This window comes from Pteropus vampyrus, unplaced genomic scaffold (assembly GCF_000151845.1).
Source record: "Pteropus vampyrus isolate Shadow unplaced genomic scaffold, Pvam_2.0 Scaffold1, whole genome shotgun sequence".
Classification (NCBI taxonomy): domain Eukaryota; kingdom Metazoa; phylum Chordata; class Mammalia; order Chiroptera; family Pteropodidae; genus Pteropus; species Pteropus vampyrus.
Window position 1 is genome coordinate 14,612,561 of NW_011888782.1, and position 25,774 is coordinate 14,638,334.

Sequence of the window (25,774 nt, forward strand, 5' to 3'; positions counted from 1 at the left end):
AAAAAAAGCCACATGGTTTTGATTAATGAGCCCAGTAATAAATCATTAATCTTTTTAGCTCATGAGTGATAGGAACAGTATTCTCTTCCCTCTACCTCCATGGTATATTTCTAGATTCTCTTACTCATATAGTGGCTACATTTTAAGGATCTCATCATCAGCTTAATATGTGCATTTTCACATAGTTTAATATAATAGCGACTAAGTCTATACCTATGAGGAACTCAGTGGAACAGATTCTAAATAGCAATAATTTTTTTTATGAACACAACTCACTTTTAATTAGGAACCATCGTCTTGAAATATCCTAATTTTCTCTTTTTCTATAATTTAATAATAATTACAGAAATAATAGTGGGTTACTAAGCTCCTATATATGTGGCATGCTACTAAATTTTTAGTTTATTATATCATTGAAACCTCACAATAACACTCCGAGGTTATTAGTATTGATATTTTTATTTTAAAGTTCAGAAAATTTGCTGAGAAATGTTAATAACTAGTTAATGCTACAGAACTAACTGATTAATGTCAGAGTCACCATGTCATTATCTGTTCACAGATTATTCCCACCCAATGTTTTTTGAGGTTTATGAATGAAATTATTTTATTGAAATTAAAATATATAAATAGTTGAGCTCAAACTGAAATGTTTGGTTATCTTAGGGCTTAACATATTCCGGGAGATTTTATATTTCAAAAATTATTTTTTTATGTTCATCATGTAGCTGAGACACCACGTAGAAATAATTTAGATAGTCTAATCACGATTTTGAGAGAACTAGAATTTCAAGTGATAGGTTAGAAGAGCATGGCAGATGTTTACATTCTTGGCTGTACTAATGAGTTAGCTAAAGAAAAATAGTTCTTTATTATTGAAATTTAGTTGTAAACTCTCCACTAGGCTCAACTCTCTAAGGCAGGCAAGAATCATTGGCCTATCCTGTTTGTGTCCTTAGGATTTAGCTCAATGGCTGGCATATACTGGAACATTAAATGTTTAGTGAGTGAATAAATAAGTGAATGATCAAAAATATGTGGATGATCCATTTAATAAATAAGTGGATGTCAAAAATAAGTGGATGATCTATTTAGTAAAGTGCCTTGAGTCAAGATATGTAAATCAACAAGTGATTTGGACTTGGATTAGTGTTGTGACTCTAAGTGCCTTCAATTTTTCAAGTGTACCAGCTTACTAAGCCACAGGTTTTCTAGAGATAGAACTGAGCAGAAAACAGATGTATGCATTCCGTTTTCATTGATCTTCTAGGCAGTCTTGGTGAAACCATTTAACTCATCATTGGACTACATTACAAATAAAACTTATCTCTTTCCCACTTATGAGTTTTAAGAAAATTATACTTCATATATGTGCTAAATAAAAGCTGATGATGATTATAGAAGTCACTGTTTTAAAAGACAAAATGGTTTACCTCATTCGAACACTTAACCCACTGTTGTACCTCCTCTTTGAAGTTTCTCTGCCAGGGTCATAATGTTAACATAAGAAATGGAGGCACTGAAGTAGCACCTAGCTAGGTTCCTCCCAGCTACTCCCTGCATTCTTGCATTGATAAATCATTTTTTATTGTGCGATACACACTCACACACACACACACACACACACACACACATTTTCTCTAAAATAATGTTAAGGATCATAGGTCACCAAATGTTTTGCAGCCTATTCCGCTCTCTTTGGAAAGACAAGGATTTAAACCTAGGATGTGCCATCCTTCACAGAGACTGTCAACATTCTAAAGCACAGCCGAATTTATTTTTCTTTAAAAAAGTACTGGTGTAGAGCTGACTGATTTCTATTCCTCAATAGCATGTGTAATAAGCTTGGCTTTACAAAGCCGGTTTTCCATGAAATTGACATTGGACAATTTAGAAATAAAAGTAGACTAAAGCAAAACCACAATGCAAGAGCAACATTTTATGTACAGAGCTGTGGATATTCACTTTCTATACAGTAAACATACATTTTTAAATGTATTCTTATGTAATAGACATTAGAAGAAAACTAGCCAGGTATATTTTTCTTAATAACTTGTGACATTTTATTGCTCCAACCTTGTAAGTAAGACTTAACTTTGGACTTTCTTTTGTTATATCACTCCCTCAGTGTGATTAAATGATTTCCATTCTTAGAAAGGTGGATTGTGCTGCCAGGTGGGTTTATACATTGAACATCCATAGGAATCTATACCTCTCAGAAAAAGTTGAGACAAACATTAAGTATACTGTGCTGAGTTTGAAATCTTAGGCCTATGATTCAGATAGATTGTGATTTGAATTTTAGCTGCATTTGTTAATAGTTATGTGACTTTGGGCAATTACCTTGCTTTCTTACATGTAAATGAGGGCATTAATTCTATCTACCTCGAGTTGTTTTAAGGAATAATTAATTTAAATAATTTTAAAGAATTGTGCTTGGCACATAGTAAGCTTAAATATTAGATAATATCGTACTATAAAATGGTAATCATATGAAGTCCAACAAATAATTTATGTGACTTGATTGTAATAATCCTATGTAGCAATGGTTATATTAGTATAAATAGAGCACATGTGATATTTGAGACATACTTATACAAAAAATTTTTATTTATAGGAAATTCAAATTTAACAGGGTGTCATATTTTATCAGGCTGCTCTAATTTCGTGAGACATAGGGTTTGCCCCATGAGCTCTGTTGCACAATTCCAAGAGTCATCATTTGTGCTGTGCTCTCGGGGTGTCATTTAGGTACAATATAATGGAAATGGTTGCCCTTGAGTGGAACTCTATGTCCTTAACATCTTTCACATCCCAGTGACCCATTTGTGTGTGTATGCCAGATATACATGTGGCCTCAGCAAGTCTAAGCTGTCATGTTTTAGGCAGAAGATACAAAAATGGTCTGCATCTGTTGTTCTCTACTTGTATGTGTTGTGGTGATTATTCCAGAAGAAACGAATAACGTACCATAATAAACTCATGACTATATTTATGCCATTCCATAATTCCAGTTGTAGGAAGGAAAATCATGGTCATTATCAACAAATCAGGTGACAATTTTCTATCCGAGAGTTCGCAGCAGGCTGATAAAATAGATATTTATGGAGAAGCCCTTCAGAGAAGTGAATTAGACTGAGAAAATGTGGTGCGATTTGTTTACAATATTGAGTAGTTCTCTATAGTTTTGTTTCCTGTTCTCGTTTTTGACTGTCAGGACCTGAGTACAAGACCATACATATTTGTGATATAGTAATATATTACAATAAAACTATAGAGAGATCTCAATATTGTAAAATGTTAATTTAGCATTTTCTCACAGGAGAAACCATCACATCAGGGCTGATAACTGGTGATACTGAGCTCGAGTTCATGAGGTGCATGTGGAGGGAGAAGTCAAGGAAAGCCAGGAGTCCAATCTGGCCACCTGTTCCAGGACCACAGGTAATGCAAATTCAGTCATAAAGACTCAAGAGGCTCATTTAATCATTCACTGCTCATCTCAACTTGAGGCTATGCGATTGATCTAGAAGTAAAAGCTGATTCCAGCCTTAAAGAACAGCACAGATGACTGGTGGATAAGATTGGCCCAAGCACCGAATATGCTTTCACAGTCAGGCCTCTGCTGAGTTTGTTATCCAGAATTAAACCCTCCAATTGAACTTGAGGTCATGCGCTCCAATTGCCAATGCTGTGCTTAGGTTCAATCTGAAATAATTAAATGCTTCTCTTAAAATGTGTGCTTCTTAGGGAAATTGTTCTTATTTATTTATTTATTTTTTTAAGGAAGTCATTCTTACAGGTGCCTTGGGAGGAAAAAGTGATAGGCAGCCTCCTCTAACCATCACCACGAGAAACTAGGGAAAGAGAAATCACCCTCTTTTTTAGTGGAGAGAGAAGGCAATTGAAAACACAGGGCAGCCCTCATCGCTGCTTAGAAAATGGGACAGAGGACATGTTTATTAGGCATCATTTAGGGGTGAAAGCCTGCCTCTTGGCAGTCTTTCTTTACTTTTCCCTTTACTCTTTAATGCATTACCTCAGTGTATGCTTGTGGATCACCTATCTTAGGGGAAGATTGTGCTTCTCATTTTCAAAGGCCATGACTGTGTGGCTAGGGGATGCAGTAGACCTAGTGTGAAGGTCAGAGCTGAACCTGTGTCATTTTTTCATAACAATACAGATTTGACAAAATTAACACATTGTATTAGAATTCTTTAGAAAAAAATATATGCATTAATTTATTCTATGAAATCTGCTCATACAATTATGGAGACTGACAAATCCTAAGATCTGTAGTCAGCAAGCCTGAGACCCAGAAAGAGCCAATGTTTCAGTTTGTGTCCAAAGGCAGAAAAAAAAGTCCCTGATTGCACACCATTAGGCAGGAGGAATTCTCTCTTAACTCAGGAAAGGATCAACTTTTTGGTCTATACATGCCTTCAACTGATTAGGTGAGGCCCGCTCACATTAAAGAAGGCAATCAGCTTTACTTGGTCTACTGATTCAGATGTTTAACTCATCCAGAAAACAGTTACATCCAGAATAATGTTTGACCATCTGTCTGGGCACTCTTTGGCCTAGTCAAGTTGGCAGATGAAATTAACCATCATACACATATATGATACTTAAACAAATATTTCTATAATGGTAAGCTTATTCCAGGTCTCATCTCAAGGTGCTCTAACTCCATAGCCATGTGTCAAACATGCTGGCAATATTGCTAGAAGGGTGAGAACATCTTAGTGCAAAGATAGTGTTAAACTAGTTTTAAAACTTTGATGGCTTTCGGCTTGTTAGTACAGGAGGCTCTAACACCCTGCTACTGTTTTCAAGATGAGAGAGAACATTTAGTTTTTATTACTATTAATTTTTAAATTGCTAAAACATTTAAAATAGACTATTCCATTAAAAACAAAAAACAAAAAAACAATTACTCCTTTGTCTCCCCACTGATTTTCTTTTCTACACGTAATATCCAATAATAGCAATATTTATAGGCAATCTCAAATTGGTATAGTGTAGTATGAAGAGTACTAGATCAAGAATCAAAAAAAAAAATTATTTATAATATCATTTATTTACTTACCAGCAGTGTGACCTTGATAACCCTTTTACGATATCAGAACCAACCTTCTCAATTGTAGAATAGAAATAATAACTCCTGCCCTTTCTACCTCATAGAGTTATTATAAAGGACCATTTGAAAGAAAATAACACTGAAACACATTGAATACCATAAAACTCACTCTATGTAAGATAATAATATTATTATCTTCAGTCTATATGAACATCCCTTTTAATGTATTTTTAAATATTATACTCACATGTTTGTGTTTTGTCACCACTACTCAGGATATTTCATCTTGAAATGGCTTTACCCACCTAATAGTTCAAAAATGACTATAAATTGGCTACACATAATTTTGTGATTAAAAAAGACTTGATAGTATATAAAATAAGCAAAAAATTAATAACAATAAGACCCATAGAGAATTATATTTTGGTGGAAAAAAATAGGAATATAGTTTCCTAAAATAGATAAAGTTTGTTCTACCAAATGGTACTTGTTTGTAATGTAATAAGCACAGAAATTGAGAGTAAGCATAAAAAACCTTTTATAACAATTTTGTATTAACATAACATTTAATCTCAATGTAATTTTGGTCTCTTGAATGTAATCATAAAAAATTAAAACTTGCATTTTGCATATTTTTAAATTTTACTTTATTTTCTATTAATTTTTGTTTATTATATTTTACAAATCTTGGTCCATGACAGATTGAAAATGGTCCCCACTCCAAGTAACTTGAGAAATATTTCTCGAAAGTATCTGATGCCAGCAACTACTTCCTGAATATTTCAATATAGTTTTGCCAATCCTGAGTGTTATCAGATTGTTTTCAAATTTTTTCTACTACCTTTCTCAGAATCACATGTATATAATAGCCATAATGCATATCCAAAAAACGCAGCCCCAGACATAACCTTTGATTTAGATATGAGCAATGACTTTTTATCCTCCATTTGCTCAGCTACCTTGAAATGTTATGAAGTTCTGAAGTTGTTTTAAACTGTTAAAAAGCAAATGTCAATAAATCTTATTTTGACAGTTTACATACACACAAAAAAAAAATCAAGAAAGGTCCAGTCATTTTGGAAAAATGACTTATTCTTAAATGAAATGACTTATCTCTGTTCCCATTAACAATGTAGAAGGTATTTTTCTAACTTTTCCACCACTTTTTGACAAAACTAAGTAATAAATCAAGAAATCCCAATACAGATGGAAAAATATAGAAACAGACCAAAATAGGTGAGTTACTTATGGTGTCAATTAAATAAAATGGGTGTGTGAATTGTCATATACTTTTGTAAAGTATATGTATATGTCATATACTTTTGTAAAGTATATGTCATATACTTTTGTAAAGTATATGTTTACTGAGTATTCATTCAGTTACTACGTGTAAAATGCTGGCTAAGGCTAGGAACTTTTTTTTTCCCCCATAGCCTTAACTGAGTAGCTAAAGCTAATTGGTAAATAAGCAAAAGTGAACAAAACAAGGAGTTCTGAGATATTTATTTGTGTCTGTACTAATATTCCTTTGGACCACAAACTGCTGTCTATTATTCATTGGATTTTAAAAGCAACAGCAGTGTCATGAAGTGGTAAGAACATTGGACCAGGTATAAAAGGACATGGGTTCTATTTCTAGTGTGTTACTAATTAGCTGGGCAACCTTGAGAAAGTCATACCCACTCCTCTAACTTCTGTTTTTTTTCCATCTGTTAAATGATCAGATTGGATAAGATGACCCCTTAGATTCATTCTGGAGCTGAATCATCATAGATTTCACTAAGTTAAAAAAAAAAAAAAAAAGATTTTTAAAGTTCTTTAAGATTGCAGTGATCACATGAGAATTTTTTTCTGAAAAGTTAATAGGAAAGTGCTCTTTGGTTCATAGTGTTCAAGAATCTTTTGAAAGTCATCATCTATTTACATAAACCTGATATATAAATAAAATTGAAAGTAAAAATATAAATACATGTATTATTCTAAAGTTCACTCTATGCAAAAATTAAAATTTATTGTCAAGTCAACAAATATATTCAAAACTAATACTGCATTTCAAAGGACAGAGTTACTTAATAAATAACACTTGCCCAATGCTATTTTTTTCTGTGAATACAAATTAAAGAATGACACTGTCCAATGCTTTATTGTCTCTGTGAATACAAATTAAGGAGTTGGCCTTACTGTTTGAATTTGGATTCAGAAAATAGCTTGCTGGGAAATCCCTTATGTACTAAGCTCTTTGTGTTTATTGCAAACCATTTTGAGAAGCTGCAATGCATTCTACACTTGGGGAATTTAGAAATGGATTTTAATCAGGACAAACTGGTGCACTGCTGCCTAGAGAAAAAGAAAAAAATCTGTACAGTACCCTGGAATAGGGTGGTTGGTTGCTTATAGCTATTTAGCTTGATCAAAGACCTAGGAGTGCAGAATGTTGGGCAAATTCTATTCACAGAACTGCCGTGTGTTGTTGCCCACTCTTTGAGAAGCTCTGGGTTAACACAGAAACTCCCAAGCTATGGGACATGTATCTATCTCTCATGGAACATGAGTTAATAGAGATGTGTAGGATCCAGAAATCACATCATTAAGAAAGTTGTTCTTAATTCTTTCTCAATTCTGAGTCTTCTCAGGAAAAAGACTGTCTGGTGCTAGTGTGTTTCTCACACCTATTTTAATTACGAACCTCATTTGTAATTAAGAGAGAGTCAACCATGAGGGTCAAAGCCTTCTGTAAACAAACGGTTTTCTAGTACAATTTAATAACATGGATTTGTTCCCTATTTCACAGTAGCCTGTTTATGCCAAGCAATATGGCTTTTTAGTTAGCTTAGTTTATCTTTTGAAATTAATCGACTTAAGCCCAAAGGTATGTTGATTTAAAGAAAAATTTTTTGTAAATGAAATAATAGTACATGGCTGGCAAAATTTTCTAAAATGATATCCAAATGGTTGAAGCTTGAGAAACATCAAGCTAGTGGAAAGTACACTGAGTGAAAGATAGGAAACTTGGTCGATAAATATAATTCTAATCCCATCTCTAATTATTGAATTGTCCTTGGACAAGATGATGAATCATCCACGCTTCCACTTCCTCATTATCCAAAAACTATAATGACATTTGCCCAGCTACCTTTGGAGTAACGATCTGAAGATTAAAATCAAATAATGAGTAGTGAATAATATAAATGTGAAAGTTGTATGTGCATAAGATTTGTTATTATGTATCTGAAACATCACGTTTTCTTTTTTTCACCACCCCAGAAAACAAACAAACAAAACAAAAAAACAAAAATATGATCATGACGATTTAAGAAAAAAATCTCTTTTTTCTCTCGGATCATGCCATTTATTAGTGGGGTGTGTGTGTGTGTGTGTGTGTGTGTGTGCAGAGAGAGAGAGAAGAGGGCTGACTACATTTGTACATTTTCTACATTTACACCAATTCCTAAATACTAAAGCCATGTTGTCTTTTTCTGATTGATTATGTTTATTTTTACTATTTTGCAAGATGCTAAAAATGCTTTATAACTAAACTATGTTTAAAAAACGAACCTAATAATAAATCTTTTTCATCTCAAAGCATAATAAAAATATAAGGACCTATCTGAATATTTAGAGCTGTTAAAAATAATGGAGATTAGTTTTATTCCAAAATTGTTTCTTGACCTGAAATAATATTTGAAATTTTGCTTATCGTACTTTTTACCATGCTTAAAATGTCAAATCTTCTACAAAATATGATATCTCTTCACAAAAGATATTTTGTTACACATTGTCATTTCTTATAGACTTCAGGATTTCTTTTCTCTAATTTAATTTCGCTTATCCTGAAGTTGTTGTTTTGGTTAAAATATAGTGGTTCAATGAAATATCTAATATATTTTATTGTTAAGAATAATTAATTATGTCAGATATATGGCTGTTTTATTTTGAGATATACATACAACTAAGTACCAATTTATTAATCCATTGCATGAAATAGAGAACATTTATACACATAGAATTAATGCTAACAATTGTTTGCTTTCCATTCTATTAAGCAAAGTTCATGTAAGCACTATTGCTGCTGGATTAGAAAATGCATATAAATATTTGCATATAAATATTTATGTATGCTTTATGGCAACAAGTCTCAAACTTGAGCAGTCATCGGAATCACTTGGCGGGCTTTTCAAAACGCAGATTACTTGGCCCACCCTCAAGTTTCTGATTCAGTAGTTCTGGGTGGGGCCTACTAGTTTGCATTTCTGGCAAGTTCCCCAGTGATGCTGAGGCTGATGATGCTGTTCTAGGACCATAATTTTTGTTCCCATTAGTCTAGAGGGAGACAGTATAGCAGGACAGTGAAGCCCATGTACTTTTGTGATACCTCCATATTTTAGCCTTGGTTTTGACATTTATGAGGTATAACTTGGACAAGATAGGGATCAATTTTGCCATCTATAAAACAGTAACAATTGTATTTATTGGGATTATTGAACGAAATATTAAATGTTTAAAACAATGCCTAGCATGTTATGAGTACTCACCAAATGCAACATTATAACTAGTGGCAATGGTAGATAGATTGGTAATAGTAGAAGTAGTGGTTAGTGGTAATAGAGAAGAATATACATATTTACCTTAGTTCAATTGCAATAAATGTTTATTAGTCTTTTCTAAGGAAGGCTGGCAGAAAGATGGGTTTTCATCGATGATATTGTTTCTATGAAAAACATCTGGCAAGGAAAGATTCAGTTAAAGGAAGTAGTGTCATAGTGGAAGAACTTTCAAGATGGTGCTGGAAATTGGAGACTAGATTGCAGTTTAATCAAAAGTTTATCCATTTGTGCAACACGTTTCTCAATATTTAGAACTGACTGCATTTGTTTCTTTCCTTTCCTTAGCAACAAGAGCAAGACCCAACAAACCTATACATCTCTAATCTCCCCATTTCGATGGATGAGCAGGAACTTGAGAATATGCTGAAACCCTTTGGACATGTCATTTCCACAAGAATACTAAGAGATGCTAACGGAGTCAGCAGAGGTGTCGGCTTTGCCAGGTAAAACATTTGCGCTGTATAAAACTTTCCTTTTAATTCCATTCCTTTCTAGGGCCCAAAGCAGTAGAATTAAAAAAAAAAAAAAAAAAGCACTTTATCAAACTAATTCTCCATCTCTTTGCTTCAAGCCAAAAAATTCCAATGTAATTATAAATATGTTTTGCTTGCTAAAATATATACATAGAATGTTTATATGTATCTAGAGTCATAACGATATGCCTACTGAGTCTTTAGTCTTCTCTATGCCTATAGATCAACAAAATCAGATGCTTCCAATTCTGCTAGGGATAACAAATACCCAGTACCCCAAAGCTAAAGAGCCCATGTGGTGAACAATGCATCCAAATGGTTTTTCATTGATTTCTGAAGATTGAGATGATAGACTTTCTCAGTTAGCATAAGAGAAATGAGAAGAAATATAGAGAAATAGGAGTTCTTGGAAAGTCCCAAGGAACACGGAAATATAAGGGGAGGTCAAGGGGGCATTTGCATTTAAGAGGACCTGGCTGTGTGTTTTTGCTATTTTACTCAACAGAAAAAAAAAGCAGATTGTACTTTTTTCATTGTCAGAAAAGGAAAAACGGCTTTCCCTTTTAACTTTAAGGGAATGTTTACAAAAGAGCGTCTCAGCCAGGAACAGAGTTAAAATAGTTGTACCTGCTGTGCTTTCATGAGAAACAAAGCTCAAGAAACCACAGAGAAAAAGAAACTGCTCAATGACAAACAAGAAAAGTAAAAGCTGTGTCTCCATGGCTTGGTGTGTTTATGTGTCTCCAGCTGACTTAACATGGACGAATGTATGGCTGTTTGTGTCATCAAGAGGTCAGTCCATTGCAGACAGGTGTGTCCATCTATGATGAATCTTGCCATCACTTGGGAAACCATTCCAAACCAACGTCTGTTAACCCACTTTTGAAAGATAACAAACCGGAATGTCAATGTTAACTGATTTCTAACTTGATTTCCTAGAGGTCATGGGCAGTGTCTTAAAATTCTTTATATTCCCCACAATGTTCAATACATAGTAGACTGGTAGACATATACAAGATACGTGTTTGATTATTTTGAAGAGAAATAGGCAGAATGAAGAAAATTTTCCTGATGTGAATGTGTGCATGAGGCATCCATTGTTAATTGTTGATTTTCATGGTTAAGGCAGAGCTCACTGTACCGCCCGGGTCTCTGAAATTTGCCAGTGTGGACATTCTTGGATAGTGTAGGACCCTAGATTGGAAGTCTGACCAATATTATGCTTCACTTCACACAGCATGCACATTCCTTTGGTTTTTCCCTTACCTCTCACTCCCGCAAAATCTCTGACGAATTGTTTTTCTCTTTCGTTTGTACTCCTGCTGAGAAAAGAACATATTTCAAATCAAGAGAACACATTTTCTAAGAAAATCTATGGTGATTTATGTTTTTAAAACAAAGAATTTTTGGTACAAAGTATATTCGTTTTCTAGAACTGCCATAACAAAATACAACAGACTAGGTGGCTTAAACAACAGAAATTCATTTTTTTCACAATTCTAGAGGCTAGAAGTTTAAGATTATGATGTCATTAGGTTTGGTTTCCTCTGAGGCCTTTCTCCTGGGCTTGTAGATGGCTTGTCTTCTCCCCGTGTCTTCAGTTGGTCTTCCCTTTGTGTTCGAGTCCTAATCTCTTTTCAAAAGAAGATTGGACTAGGACCCACACGTATAACCTCATATTAATTTAATTAATTTAATTTAATATAAACCCCTTTAAAGGCCCCATCATCTCCAAATACAGTCACATTCTGAGGCATTAGGAGTTAGGATTCCATCATATAAATTTGAGAGTCGGGAGAGTACAATTTAGCTCATAACATAAAAATTGGGCTATTCATTTCTCTCATCTGTATCTTCTCTGTACACTTTGAGTTTGCTTAAAATAAATGTTCTTCTTAAGTGTAGAACCAACTAATGCACATTGTAAGTGGCAAAATGATAATCATGTGCTATCATGAAAGAGTAAAACCTATGAATTTTTTTTTCCTTTAGGAACTAAATAAGGATAAGAATTTTAAATTATTATTTCATGTCTGTTCTGAATGCAGCCTCTCACTCCTTCAGTTCATTTTGAATAAAAACCACAAGTGATTCTTTAAAAATGCAAATCTGATCATGTCAGGCGCTTGCTGACTTCCTTTCCATATGGCCTGAATAACTGGATTTACAGACCTCCCAGACATCATTATCCCTGATATCGCTCATCTTCCTGGCCTTCTGTCTTCCTGCCTCGTGTCCTAGACATAAGCTGTCCTTCTTGACTGTTATACATGAATCTTTCCCTGGTTTCTGCCTATTCATCCCTCAGATATCCCCTGAAGTGTCTCTTCTTCAAAGAAACCTTCACTGACCTTTAACTCCAGCCTTCAGACAGTTAGATGCTCTTCTGTAGCTCCTGTCAAAGTTGTGTTTTTTAAATAAAATTTATTACAGTCTTAATGAAGTCGCTATTTAATTTCTGTCTTCACCTACTGGATTGCACATTTATTTAAGTCAAATTTTCTTTTTTGTTGTTAAAGGGATGGATGGGTGAGAGGTAGATTGCATAATTATCTTTCTAAGAAGTTCCTGAATGACTAAACTCCAAGAAATGGTTTTTTAAAACTTTGAGCTTTGGACATGAATTTTTAGTCACATTCCAATATTGAAACTTAGGTCTTTAAATCATGCATTTTCCAGTGTCAGGAAGTGGCATGTGAATTGAAAAGGAAAACCTAGGTTCAAGTTGAGCCCATGATTTTTTTTTATGCCTAAGAAAGCAAAAGAATATGAATCTGCTTTTCTTCTAAGAAGCCAAAAAAATGATGCAGAATTAGTATTTCATTCTCCCTGTATCTTAGACCTGAAATTCCAAGGAACAGAATCCTACATGATTTATCAACAACACGGAGTGAGAAAATGATTTTGACTATTTCATATGTAAATAGATCTGCTCAAATTCCTACTTCCTCACACTTTAACATTTGATTTGCATTTTCTCAGTGATGGCTATTGCTTTAACTTGATCATTCACAAATTAACTCTTACACAAGTTTCCTGCTTTTAAAAATGCCATCTTTTTTTTCCACTCGGCCTTTCTCATGGAGAACTCCCCTTCTGAACGACAAAACAGAGATGATTGCAGCCACTATTTTCTCAAATCTCTGAAGGATAGTTACATAGCTAGTGAGAGAAGTTAATGGATTACATGCAATGGATGCTTTGGGACAGTGGTTCTCAAAGTAGAATTTCTAGGAAAGCAGCCCCAATATTGCTTGGGAATTTGTAGAAATGCAAATTTTTGAGCCCCACTTCAGCAGTGGGATGGGGGAAGAACAGGTAGGGTACAACAATCTATGTTTTAAAAAGCACTTTAGGTGTCTTTGATGCTGTCCAAAATTTGAGAAACATTGCCTTAGGGCATAAGACTTGTTCTCAGAATCATCTGAAGGGCCTGCAAAAATCAATTGCTAGTCCTCATTCTTAGAGATTTTTTCAAATGAAAGTGATTCCTGTTACTGCCTCAATTACACTGTACCACTTTCTCAAAGTATACCAATCACGAAGCTATCTCTCTTTCTGTTCCTCAAGGGTAGGGGCGATGCCATATTCTTCTTCATATTTGTCCTGGCACCTAGAATCGTGTCTGACATGTAATTGATCCTCACTAAATTTTTTATTATGAATAAATGAAATCTCTTTAAGTTTTTGTTTTTGTTTGTTTTTTGACTATAGCAGTATATAGGGAGATAGCACTTGACGATAAGCTAATTTTGAAATCGGTGTCCTGGAATAATAGAGAAAACTATGGTAGTATCAGCCCACAAATTGTTTCTTCCTCTAAAAGTTCACATTGTCATAGGCACTGTTAAAAGAAATGCTTATTCAATTGGGAGAGCAGCCATCCTATAATTGTGCCTAGTAAATTGTACATATCTCTTGAATTTACGACTACCCCATTTCATGAAACCTAAGTAATTTTTTCATCAGGCTTCATTTTGAATATTACCATTGGTCACTTCTAACCACCTGATGTGGTCCTTGATTCATATGTAAGAGATCCTAAAATTGTTTTGACTAGAAAGAAAACTCCTATTCTTATTTTACTCTCAAGCTATACCTTAATATTCTTTGATAACCATCTCTTCAAAGTAAAGGTAGTATCTTCATTTTATATTTAAAACGCTGAACTTCAAAGCATTGATTTGAATGCCAATAAGGTGCACAGACAACACAATTACAGGCTTTTCAGAGTTCCAGAAGCACCAGATAGTGTCTGAAATTACAGACATTTTATTTTATTTTATTTTTTTTACTCTCTTGTAATTTAAACCAATTTTGTAAGATCCACCACCCTCCAGGCAGCATTTTATAGCCAAGTCATAAACCTCTAAAAACAGAAGTTTATGGTGGGAATGCTGACAGTCAGACAGTCAGACCCACTACTGCAGAGCTAATGGGTGCCAACAGCCTACCTTGCCTTCCAGAGTGAGGATCAGAGCATAAATCAGCTCAAGTCTGGAGGGACATGACTGTGTGTTCGTGTTATCCATTTCCCATTCCCAGAAACATGAGACCGTTTGTCTAACAAAAATCACATTGAAAGAGTGTTATGAGAGGCCGGTAAAGAATGACCCAAAGTGGAGAAGGGATGGGGGAAGTGGGGTAAGCATTCACAATTAATCCGGCTTCAACATCTGGGAACACAGACCCACTTTAAGAAATGCATTTACTGTCCCCTGGTGAGCTAAAGAGCGTGAGAGACTGCTAAGCACACAGACCTTTGTATTTTGTAGTATTTTCCACCCCTCTTCAGTACCTTTAATTTGATTCTCATGGAGTTTTGTTTGAATGACTTTTAACACACGGGAAGCCCTGTGTCCTACTTCTCCCTACCAAATGAGCAAGTTTGCTAAATAATTGCAGTTCTTCTTTCTTTATACAAAGGAAAAAATTAATCATGGTTATAGGCAGACAAATATCAGCCTAATTAGTAAAACTCAAGCAAATTAAATATATTCTTTTTTTGAATTTTCTTTTAGTAACTTTTATTGATTTACCTTCTACTGCCTGATACTACTTCTTTCTTTCTAGCTTTTTCCACCTGGTGAAATATAATGATGACTCTGATTCAGAATAAGCATAATGAAAACATAGGAATTTTAAGAATTATAAAACAAATGCCCAAACTTCCTTTTTTAGGTAAATATATGTTCATTTAAAATGACCAGCTAGCCTATTAAAATGTGTTTTTATGGTCTGGAATGTGTTTTGATCATATCTACGTCAAGTTCATATTTGCGTTAACAATTTCTCCCCTGCCGTTTTGGCAATTCTTTTGCCATTACTAACTCAAACACATGGCACTAGGAAATCCAATGTGAGCAAAACAAAATCTTTAAAATGTAAACTTAGTGATTAGTAATATGAAAACTACAGCTGTGTTTGCACAGAAACAGGTTACAGTTGTATTTGCTGAGATTGAAGAAAATAAAGGCTGTTATTCCTTTTGGTGATTTCAATTCCTCTCCCAATTGCCAGCAGATGTGACCCACTGGAGCGTAAAGTCCTGGCCCACCTTCCAGCGTCTTCATCCTTTTTTATGTGTCACTTTGTTTACTTTCATCTGCTTCTTCTCACCACCTCTTTGTATTTCTTTTACATCAGAAAGTCATGATCATGGCTACAGAAAGCAGAACATTTTGCTTTCTTTTCCCTGTATTTGGGGACCTGGATTTCAAAATCCAAATTAACCAACCAAACAAACAAATGAATTAAATTGCATCAAATAGTCTATGATTCTGCAATCTCCTGGACTCAATTCTTGCTCTATACTTTTTTAGACTTTGTAAAAAGTTAGAGAAGGAGCAAAAACATACACTTTATTGTTTTATTATTACAAAATTGAGATGACTGGATTCCAAAGACAGCCTTCTGTGGAATGGGAGGAGAGTTCTGAATATGATTTACCCATGTGAAACTGAGGAGGGAGAATTGTGTTACTGCAGGATTGGTAACGATGGCCATTCAGTGTGCTCAGGGCCTGTAAGATCTCTTTGCTCTGTATCTGCTCTCAGTGCACACTATGACTGGACTCTTGAGCCATCCAAAGACTGTGCATTTGAGGTAGATTGTCTGCTTCCAGACAAGAAAGAGGAAAGATTTGCAAATGTCATTTACACTGCAAGTGTGAGAGTCTCTTTTATTTAGTATCTTTTCTACATTCTCAGTTTTCTGTGAGTTGAGCCAACCCACCTATTCTCTATATCTGTGTGGTTATGAACATGGCTTTATGGGCCAGAAATAACTTAGCTTGCATCTTAGTTCTGCACCTCCTATCTGTATTCTTGGACTAGTTACTTAAAGTCTCTGAGCCTCCTTTCCTAATATGTAAAATGCATTCATTCATTCAGTTCATCTAATAAATACGTCTGGACACTACTAATATGCCAGTAATTATTCTAGATACAGTAATTCAGAAGTGTAAACTAAAGAAAAATATCTGCTTCCATAAACTGACATTCTACTGACTTGAGGAGATAAAAAACATATAATCAAATAAATAATAAAATATCAAATAATATCAAATAATTAGTATCAAATAATTAAAGTATCATGAAAACAAAATAAAACATAGGGATACAATAGAAAATATGGTAGAAGGAAAGCCCTGTGAAGGGGGGGCATTTAAAGGGAGATGCAGATGGTAAGAAGGAGCCAGCCAGGAGAGTCTCTTGGTGGGGTTGGGGAGGGAAGAGAACAGGGCAGGCAAAGGAAAAAAGAAGTAGAAGATCTATGGTGGGGCCAAGTTTGTCATATTTGGGAAGCAGAAGAAAGACAAAATTGTTATACCATAGGGGAAAGAAAAGCGATATAACAGATAATATCTAGGAATAAAATATGGCTGCAACTCAGAGACTGATTAAAATTGATAATATATTCCAGTGGCATTTAATAAAAGATTTTTTTCTAGACCTGAGCATATTATACTGCTTGATTTTTCCTTTATTTCAGATTTAATTTTTTTAATTAATTTTTTTCCCGTTTCTGTACCAAAATTCCTTTTGAAACATGAATCTATGATGCATCTAGACAAGGATATCCATCAGAGGTAGTCAGTTATCCAAGTGAGAGAAGCAGTTCCCAGATTGAGTGTAAGAAAACTTTTTTTTTTCCATTTTTCTTGAAACACACAGCCTCTCAGATAATTTTGTTCCTCGATTATTGATAGTTTTAAAGTATAGCCATCAGGGTGCCGGCTGGAAACAGAATTTCACTCTAAATGATTCAACTGAAGAGAGGAGAATAAAGAAATATTTACAGAAATGGGAAGAGTTAAGGGAGCTGATGAAGAGATGTTAAGATGCCCAGAGATGAGCAACAGAAGGAAGCCTTTACTACTCCTAGAGATGAAGGCAAGTGGACAAGTGTTCCCAGAGCCCAGGGAGGCCCAGAGCTTTCACAGAGGTGCTGTCTGGAGAAGTTGTGGACAGAAAGGGAAACCACTCCTGCCAGAGAGACAAGCACCAAGGAGAGAGAAAATGACAAAGAACTGGTTATACTTCTCTCTACTCCCACTAGGTCCCTGGTGGCTGAACCCAATGAAATGCCATCACATAAGGGAAACAAGATAATATGATCCATAGGAAGGTCACTTTTGGGGGGCATAGAACAGAGCAGAGAAGACACACGAAGGAAGGGTAAACAGAAAACACCAGTACACATGGATAAATTAAGTATTTTTCTTTCTCTTTGACTCTCATGAGGAAAAAAAAAAGCAATGCAAAGTCAACAATAACATCCACTTCTTTGCCTTAGATTGGCAATTAATATAAGTTGGTAGGAATGTTGGCAAACTGGCTCTGTTTAAAGAAAGGAACTGCTCAACTCCACACCATGGGTGCTGTGAAGTCTTTTTTCTGACACCAAATATGTGTCATTTTTCTACACCAGTTCTCCAATTCTCTGATGCTAACCGGATATCCAACAATTCAATTCAATTCTGACATTAACTACTGAGAATATCATCAGACTCCATGGGTTTAAGGGCTCAGTCCCACAAAACTCTCTCCATGCTATCCACAATTCTATTGAGCCAACTACAAATTCAGGGATTCCCATGATCCTCCTTACATTTGATAATTCATTAGAGAAACCCACAGAATTCAGAAAAACACTTTACAGGTATACCGGTATATTATAAATGAAATAACTCAGGAACAGCCAAAAGAGATGCATGGGGAAAGGTATGTGGATGGCTCAGAGCTTCCCTGCCCTTTAGGGGTGCACTACCTCCCCAAACATCAATGCATTTACCAACCCAGAAGCTCCTGAAACTTATCTTTCAGTGGTTTTTATGGAGGTTTCATGATACAGGCAAGGTTGATTAAATTATTGGGTCATTGGTGATTGAGCTCCATCTCTAGCCCCTCTTCAATCAATCTGGAGTTTGAATGGTGAGGCTGAAAGCTCCAACCCTCTGATCACTTGGTCTTTCTGGTGATTAGCCTTATCCTGATGCTACCTAAGAGACTCGCTTGAGTCATCTCATTAACATAAAGTCAGGTATGGTCAAAAGGGGCTCATTATAGATAACAAAGACAATCCTCACTCAGAAAATTCCAAGGGTTTTAGGAGTCTGTGTAAGGAACCGAGAACAAAAAAACAAATTTATTTTTATAATTATATCATAGTAACCATACAAAAAACATAGATCAGATCATCTCATCTTTAAGAGGAATCAAAAGTTCAAACTTTCATGTGAAGTCTCCCAACTTTAAATTTTAACAATGATTTTGAATTTTCCAAAAACTTTGCCATCCAAACAAAACATACCTGAAGTCTGAATTTGGTCGATGGTTTCCAGTTTAGGGCACCTGACATAGAACTCCAGTAGAGTGGTTTTCAGCCTTGGCTGCACACTAGAATTACCTGAGTAGCTTTGAATACTATGCGCCTAGACTTCATGCCAAAGCAATTAAGTCAGAATCTCCTGGGTTGGGGCCTAGACATTGGTATTTTTTTAAAGTCATTTCCTGATAATTATAATGTACGGTCATTTTTTAAATAAACTTTTAAAAATAAGTTTAGTTTTACAGAAATGTTACAAAGATAATAGAGTTCCCATATGCCTCACACTTAGATTCACTACCATGGCATATTTGTCAAAATTAAGAAACTGACATTGGTATATTACTATTAACTCAACTCCAGACTTCATTAGAATTTCACTATTTTTTTTTCCTTGATGTCCTCTTTCTGTTCCAGGATCTGATCCAGAGTACCATTTTGCATTTAGATGCCACATCTCATTAGTTGGCTCTGGTTAGTGACAGTTTCTCAGACTTTCCTTGTTATTTTCCTGAATACTTCTAGCCAGGTATCCCAGAAAATGACTCTAGATCTGGGTTTGTCTGATGTTTTTCTCATGATAGGATCTATATTATGGACAGGTTTTTGGAAAGAATGCCATAGAAGTGAAATGCCCATCTAGTCATATCAGGGTATAGCTCTATATTTTAGAACAACTGCCCTAGTTAAATAGTGGCTGCATGGAACGGAACTAGCAGGATCAGTATAGGAAGTCAGGAGGGATGACGTGAGGCCAGCAGTCTAGCTCAATCTCTTCCAAATAAGCCACCTGAATTAAGAGTCAAGAGACAAGTGTTCTATCCCAGGCTCATCCCCTAACTGGTACTTAGGGAAGCCAACCACAGTCTTCTAGTGGTAGCTTCTTCACCTGTACAATGTAGAAGTTGATATCTATAGTCATTTCTAGTCTTGAAATTATGTGATTCCAAAACTCTAGAGTGGGTTTTCATCGGTCAAATATTGTCCACAATTCTATTTCTTAAGAGGAATGTGTTGTAAAGCTGAGCAAGACTAACGTCTGGGTTTCTGTAAAGGGAGATGGCAGAGAGGTCACTCTGCTTCACTATGTGGCACTTATGGTACTTGTATCCTAAGAATGTCAAGGACCTGGCAGAAAGAAAAGAAATAGCAAAAACTAGAAGAAAATTCATTTCATTCACTCGTCTTTCTTCCTGGGACTCACTGTTATTCCTTCTCTTACAGTGGATTAAGAAGTAATGACATAATTTGTTTTTGAAATGTCAGGAGTGCATATTTTAGTACTTAAAAAAAATCTTTTAATGTTGACCGTTTGCGTAAATCTTACCGGAAATGAGGGATGACTGGCTTGCAGTATTCGATGTTCTCAGTTGCCAATAATTTGTACAGAGCCTATGATTGCAAAACCACAAAAATTTCACAATAGTGGAAACCTCTAATTAACCATAATAAATGACAGGGTGGATTTGTTTTAAATACATGTTCAATGATGCTTATTGCTTAAAGGTCATAAACTGAAAGATTCTCTGTTGGGGTGAGATAGGTAGGCTGTGAATGGTTTTGCAAAATAGTTTTTCACCTCTGCATGTAAAGTCTGACCCAGAACATTCTACTAATATTGGATCAGACTCTCATCTGATGTAATTTGCCTGTGGGAATTGTATTGGCTGTGAAACTAGCTCCTCTTAGTAGCCGTTGAAAAAAATAAAAAAAGTTTAAAAAAAAATCACAATTCCGTGGTGCGTTTTGAATGACTGAAGCCAGGTTCCTAGGCACTGAGACAAGAAAGAATGTCAAATAGGACCTTTAATGTGTATTTATACTTAAACATCAGACCTAACAGGAAACCCTTAAGCTTTATACAATGATTAGAGCCTTGTAAGAACCTAATTAATGTATTGTCGGGTGAATGGTTGGCCTGGCACGCGAGCTGTTCTGAGGGACGCGAGGGGGGTTCAGGTACCGCCTAGGAAGAATAGATGCAGTTGTAGTGATTCAGTGGCCCCTCTGAAAGGGACATGTAAAGGCAGCTTTGTCTGGCATGCAGCCTTTTCAGACCCACTTGATAATGCTAGTGTCAGTTTCAACTGAAGCGTGTGCCAGATTGCAGATAGTTTGAGCTGGCATTTCAAAGCAGTTAATTGTGAAACTTGAGAAGAAAATGGGCACGTTCTTCAGAGGTAGCTATTCAAATGCAGTCTGTTCCTTCTCTCACCCCCCAGAGCTCCCTGGGTCTCACTTTTTTTCTGCTTCCATATAAAATGCATGAGGAACACTGAGCCTTTCCCTTTGGCAGGTCCTATATTGCCATCTTTGTTGGGACTGTTTTGCCTTGTTAAAATGTGCCCCGTGTATTAAAATGAAATTGTCACTGCTGGGTGGTGCAGCATAACATGATTTGACACTAAGCGCCGGCAGCTACAGAAAACAGACTTTTATTGCATTTATTCTTTCAGAGACAAGAGTCTCTAAAGGCTCACTGTAGACATTCACTTAGTTAAATCTAAATGAAGTTAAAGTGAACAATCTACGCTGCTGTCTTTGTGTTCGCAGAAACAGCCCCCATCCAGCTTGAATGGCTTTAAAACAGTCTTAAGAAAAGACGATCGTACATAGAATCTAAAAGGGAAGACCTGAGTCTTTCAAACCAGAACAAAAATATTTTAGGTGAATCGAGTGGGTTAGCCACTTGATTTTTTTTCCTTACCTTTTTCTGTATTCCCTAAAACACATATGGAGAATCAACAAGCACACACATACACTCACACACATGCACACCCATCTAGTTTTAGTCTTCATTTAGAATTTCATGTCATATTAAGACAAAGAAAAGACTTGATTTGTAGGACTCTTACAAGCAAGCTTTAGATTCTTAACTGCCTTTTATCTAGATGAGTACCCAGAGAGAGCTTGAACAGGGAGGGGGCTCTGGGGCATAAGCTTTTCATTCTGTAGCTCTCCTGAAATAAAAATTCCATAAAGTAACATCTGTAGTAATTAAGGGCTTAGGTTTTCTCTCCCATTCACGTCTCTGCTAGGAAGGAAGGTTATGTTCCCTAAGAGACAATAGATAGTAGATCCTGTGGGAAGAGAGGAAGAGCAGAATTAGAATTCTTTTGTTCCTAGAAATGGAAGTTTCCTACTTAAAAAAAAAAAAAAAGTTAGAAGACTTACTGTAAAAGATTCTACCAGAAGAAAACTTGAAGTAAGGAAAATTGTACTTAGCCACTCTTAAATATTTGGAATGCGGAAAGATTTATTTTGCCTTTCTGATCCAAATATCTTCTGATTTGGGAGAAATTGTGACTAAATGAACAAAATACTACCTTTGTTTTTATATTTTTATCATTTTTAATTGCATGTTATTAAGCTCAAAGAGTTTTCTTTTTTTTTCCATTTGGACAGAAAATCAATTCATTCTTCAGATCATCCTCAAAATAACACTTATTTGAATCCATTAGGCTATTTGATGAATGAATACTAATTGATTAATGTCAAATTAGTTTCCTGTACTTTCTTGTCATACAAACACCAGCTACTTAATTTGTGGAACCCAATGAAATATAAAAATGAAGGACCCCTTGTTAGAAAATTATTAAGAATTTCAGGATGATGACAACAGAGTTTTAAACCAAGTACAGACTTGTTCTAAGAGTGTGGCTCTGTGGTTCTGCACAGGTGTCAGACCCTAAAGCCAGTCCTGCTTAGTAGGTAGAGATTTGCCATGTGTATCAATGTGGAAAAATGTCCCCCCACTCCATGCTGGAATGTACATCAGAAACTTTTTAAAATTTGAGTCAGAAAATAATTTCAGCTCCCCAGATAAAACATGCTCTGAATACCATCTTCAAATTTTTTAACCTGGTAACTCAGATGCTCTTGTCTGCATCTCTCGGCTTTGCTCTAATAGTTTCCCCATAAAAACCAGTCCCCTGCCCTAATTACTTCTCCAAGGGCCCTCTGGCCTGATGTGCCCACTTTTCAGAATTTCCCTGGCTTCTGGAATTCCTCTCACGTTTCAATTCCGATAGCTGTAATAAATGTATAACTTATTTGGCATTTGTTTACATATTTTTTCCTTATCTTGTATCCTTTACATATAATGTGGTCACATAACACATCCTGAAAATACACATAGGATTAGATGTAGGAAAATTTTACAACTTGTGTCAAAGGGCCCCATTCTAAGATAGCTCATATCAATAACAGAGCAGAAAGTCCAAAATTATAATTATACTTTGCCTTTTAGACAAATTTCACACATTTCATGCACATTCTTCCATATGTATGTGTTGTTTCTTAAATTTATTTTTGTCTCTAGTGTGCTGTTGAAGGACTTAACTTCCTTTAGTCAGAATCGACACTTTAATTTTTATCTCCCCATCCGAATTTATAAAATAATGAAGCCCAGTTATAGTTGATTATTTAGGAAATATCTCTGATTCTAGTCTACTTAAGATATGGCAACACTGCCAATATTGACATTAGATAGTATGGCTCAAAATTTTCATTCATTAGCTTCTATATGAAATGACAAAAATTGGCACAAAAAAATACAGTTTAGCGATATCGATATCTAGTATAAAAAAATAGAGGATTGTTCAAAATTCAAAATTAAAAAAGTTCAGGACCTGAGGTTTGTGTAGTTACATTTTCATCCTACATTTGGGACACCAAACAATTCTCTTTTATATCATTCGCCCAGTGGGTTTTTGGTAACAGTGTCGTGATGGTGATGATGACACGACTTTTTAATCTCCTTAGCAGTATAACTGAGCAGTTACAGGACGCCTTTGGTGTCAGTCAGGCCTCAGTTACAGTCCAGGCTCTGACACTTATTGGCAAAGTAGTTCATCCCTCTAAGCCTCATTTATCAAGCACTTTCAATTGCCAAACGTTGTGGGAATTAAATAAGATACTGCCTCGGTGTTACCTCTGGGTGAAGTCTCAGCACGGAGCCAGCCACGTAGGCAACTTTTCATATAAGAAATAATACTCTAAACAATGAGTTTTTGATGTCAGTGATTGATAAATTCTCTGGTAATATTTTCAAATCAAGCTTTTCCATGGCTTTCCTATTTCCTTTTTTGTTTTTATTTATTTTTTCCTTAATATGCACAACTTCATGAAAAGTATATGATCCCTCGTTTACTTCTTTTTCCAGAATGGAGTCTACTGAAAAATGTGAAGTGGTAATTCAACATTTTAATGGAAAATATCTGAAAACACCACCAGGCATCCCAGGTAAGAAATAAAGCAGGGGTCCCCAACCCTTGGGCCACAGACCAGTACTGGTCCATGGCCTATTAAGAACCAGTCTACACAGCAGGAGGTGAGAAACTGAAGCATCATCTATATTTGCAGCTGCTCCCCAGTGCTAGCATCACCGCCTCAGCTTCACCTCAGATCATCAGGCATTAGATTCTCGTAGGAGCACCAGTCCCTGGTGCCAAAAAGGTTGGGGACTACTGCCATAAAACGATCGTTCAAAACGTCTAGGCTTAATGCTGTTGTTAGAATGTGTACATGGTAAGGCCCTTTGTTGGTTACTGGCCGGGCAAATGTTCCATTTTTAATCCTGTGTAACAACTCATTTTTCTCAAAGCTACCCAAAGCTTCTTGATGATTCTTCTTTGGCCTTTTTTTGAATCTCTGCTGCTAATTCTATTAAGTGAATTAGAAGAAAACCATAGCAAAGAACAGTTAAAAATGCACTTAAAGTGAAGAAATTTTATGACTAAATATTAGTATCTCGCTTTCTAATTTATAAAATGTCTGAACAGTGAGGTTCACAGTAGAGTTCACAGATCGATGCCAGTTTTCAAACATATCTTACCAATCCATAGCAAGAAGAGCACAGAAACCAAGAGTAAGCATTTAGAAACCTTTATAGCAATTTGACATTGCCATAAAATCTGTGTGCATAAATTTCATATTTTTCAAAACTATCAGTTATCGATATATTGAAAATAATTAATAAAACTGTTCATTCATCAGAGATACTTTGAGGAACACCAATCTAGACCATCCTAGGACATCTCACATTTCTCAAGGCAAAATTCTTAACTACACACATTGTAAAATGTTACTAAGAATTGCATTTGACATGCAAGAATTGAATATATTACATGTTAGGGCGTAAGCAGAAATGTCTGATATTAATCTGGTAGTAGAATATATGGAAAGTATTTAATGTTAGGTGAGTAAATTTAAAAATATATCTTACTCATGCATAAAAAGCATTAAAGATTGAATGAGGTGCTAAAAAATAAGAATTGCAAGTAGATAAAGAGATATCTGACTATAACGCATGTTGGTTTATTGTTGCTGTTTTGTTTTTGGTGAGTCTTAGGAGGAAAATGTGACTTCTTCAGCCATATAATATTTTTCTTTTGAACTTTTAAAGCTGGATTTCTCTAGCATTTTCTATGTAATGTGTCTACTATTTAAAATCCATAGTTAAAGAGTTCAGGGATTGAACATTTCAATTCCTTAGACTATGTTAGGTTATATGGAAGAAAAAGTCTGAGCAAAAAGAGAAATGTTTTGTGGAGGAGTCAGGGTCTTTTTATGAATTGGTTGGTTTGAGGAGGATGTCAGAAAAGGAGAAAGGCCCTTCAGATTGATACTTGAATGATCTGGAAAATCCAAAGTAACATCTCTTGGTTAATCAAAGAGTCAACACACAGTGAAGCCTGTAACACGATTTGGTTAGCTTCCATGCATAACGTTGCCTTGAGAACTGACTGCATTATGATCCTATTGGAGACATATAGTATTGTTAAGAA

The 25,774-nt window shown here is 35.4% G+C and overlaps 1 protein-coding gene across 17 annotated transcripts in view; it reads left to right on the top strand.

Annotated features, from left to right (window-relative positions):
- RBMS3 (RNA binding motif single stranded interacting protein 3) overlaps nt 1-25,774 on the top strand; it is a 653,502-nt gene that overhangs the window by 406,894 nt on the left and 220,834 nt on the right. For 16 of the 17 annotated variants that reach the window (XM_023533089.1, XM_023533290.1, XM_011360463.2 and 13 more), the window contains 2 exons: nt 9,970-10,127; nt 24,151-24,230. In XM_023533089.1, coding sequence (XP_023388857.1) covers nt 9,970-10,127; nt 24,151-24,230 — 238 coding nt within the window. Of the gene's footprint in view, nt 1-3,326; nt 3,445-9,969; nt 10,128-24,150; nt 24,231-25,774 lie in introns of those variants that run through there. The other variant, XM_023533502.1, reaches the window with a different exon arrangement.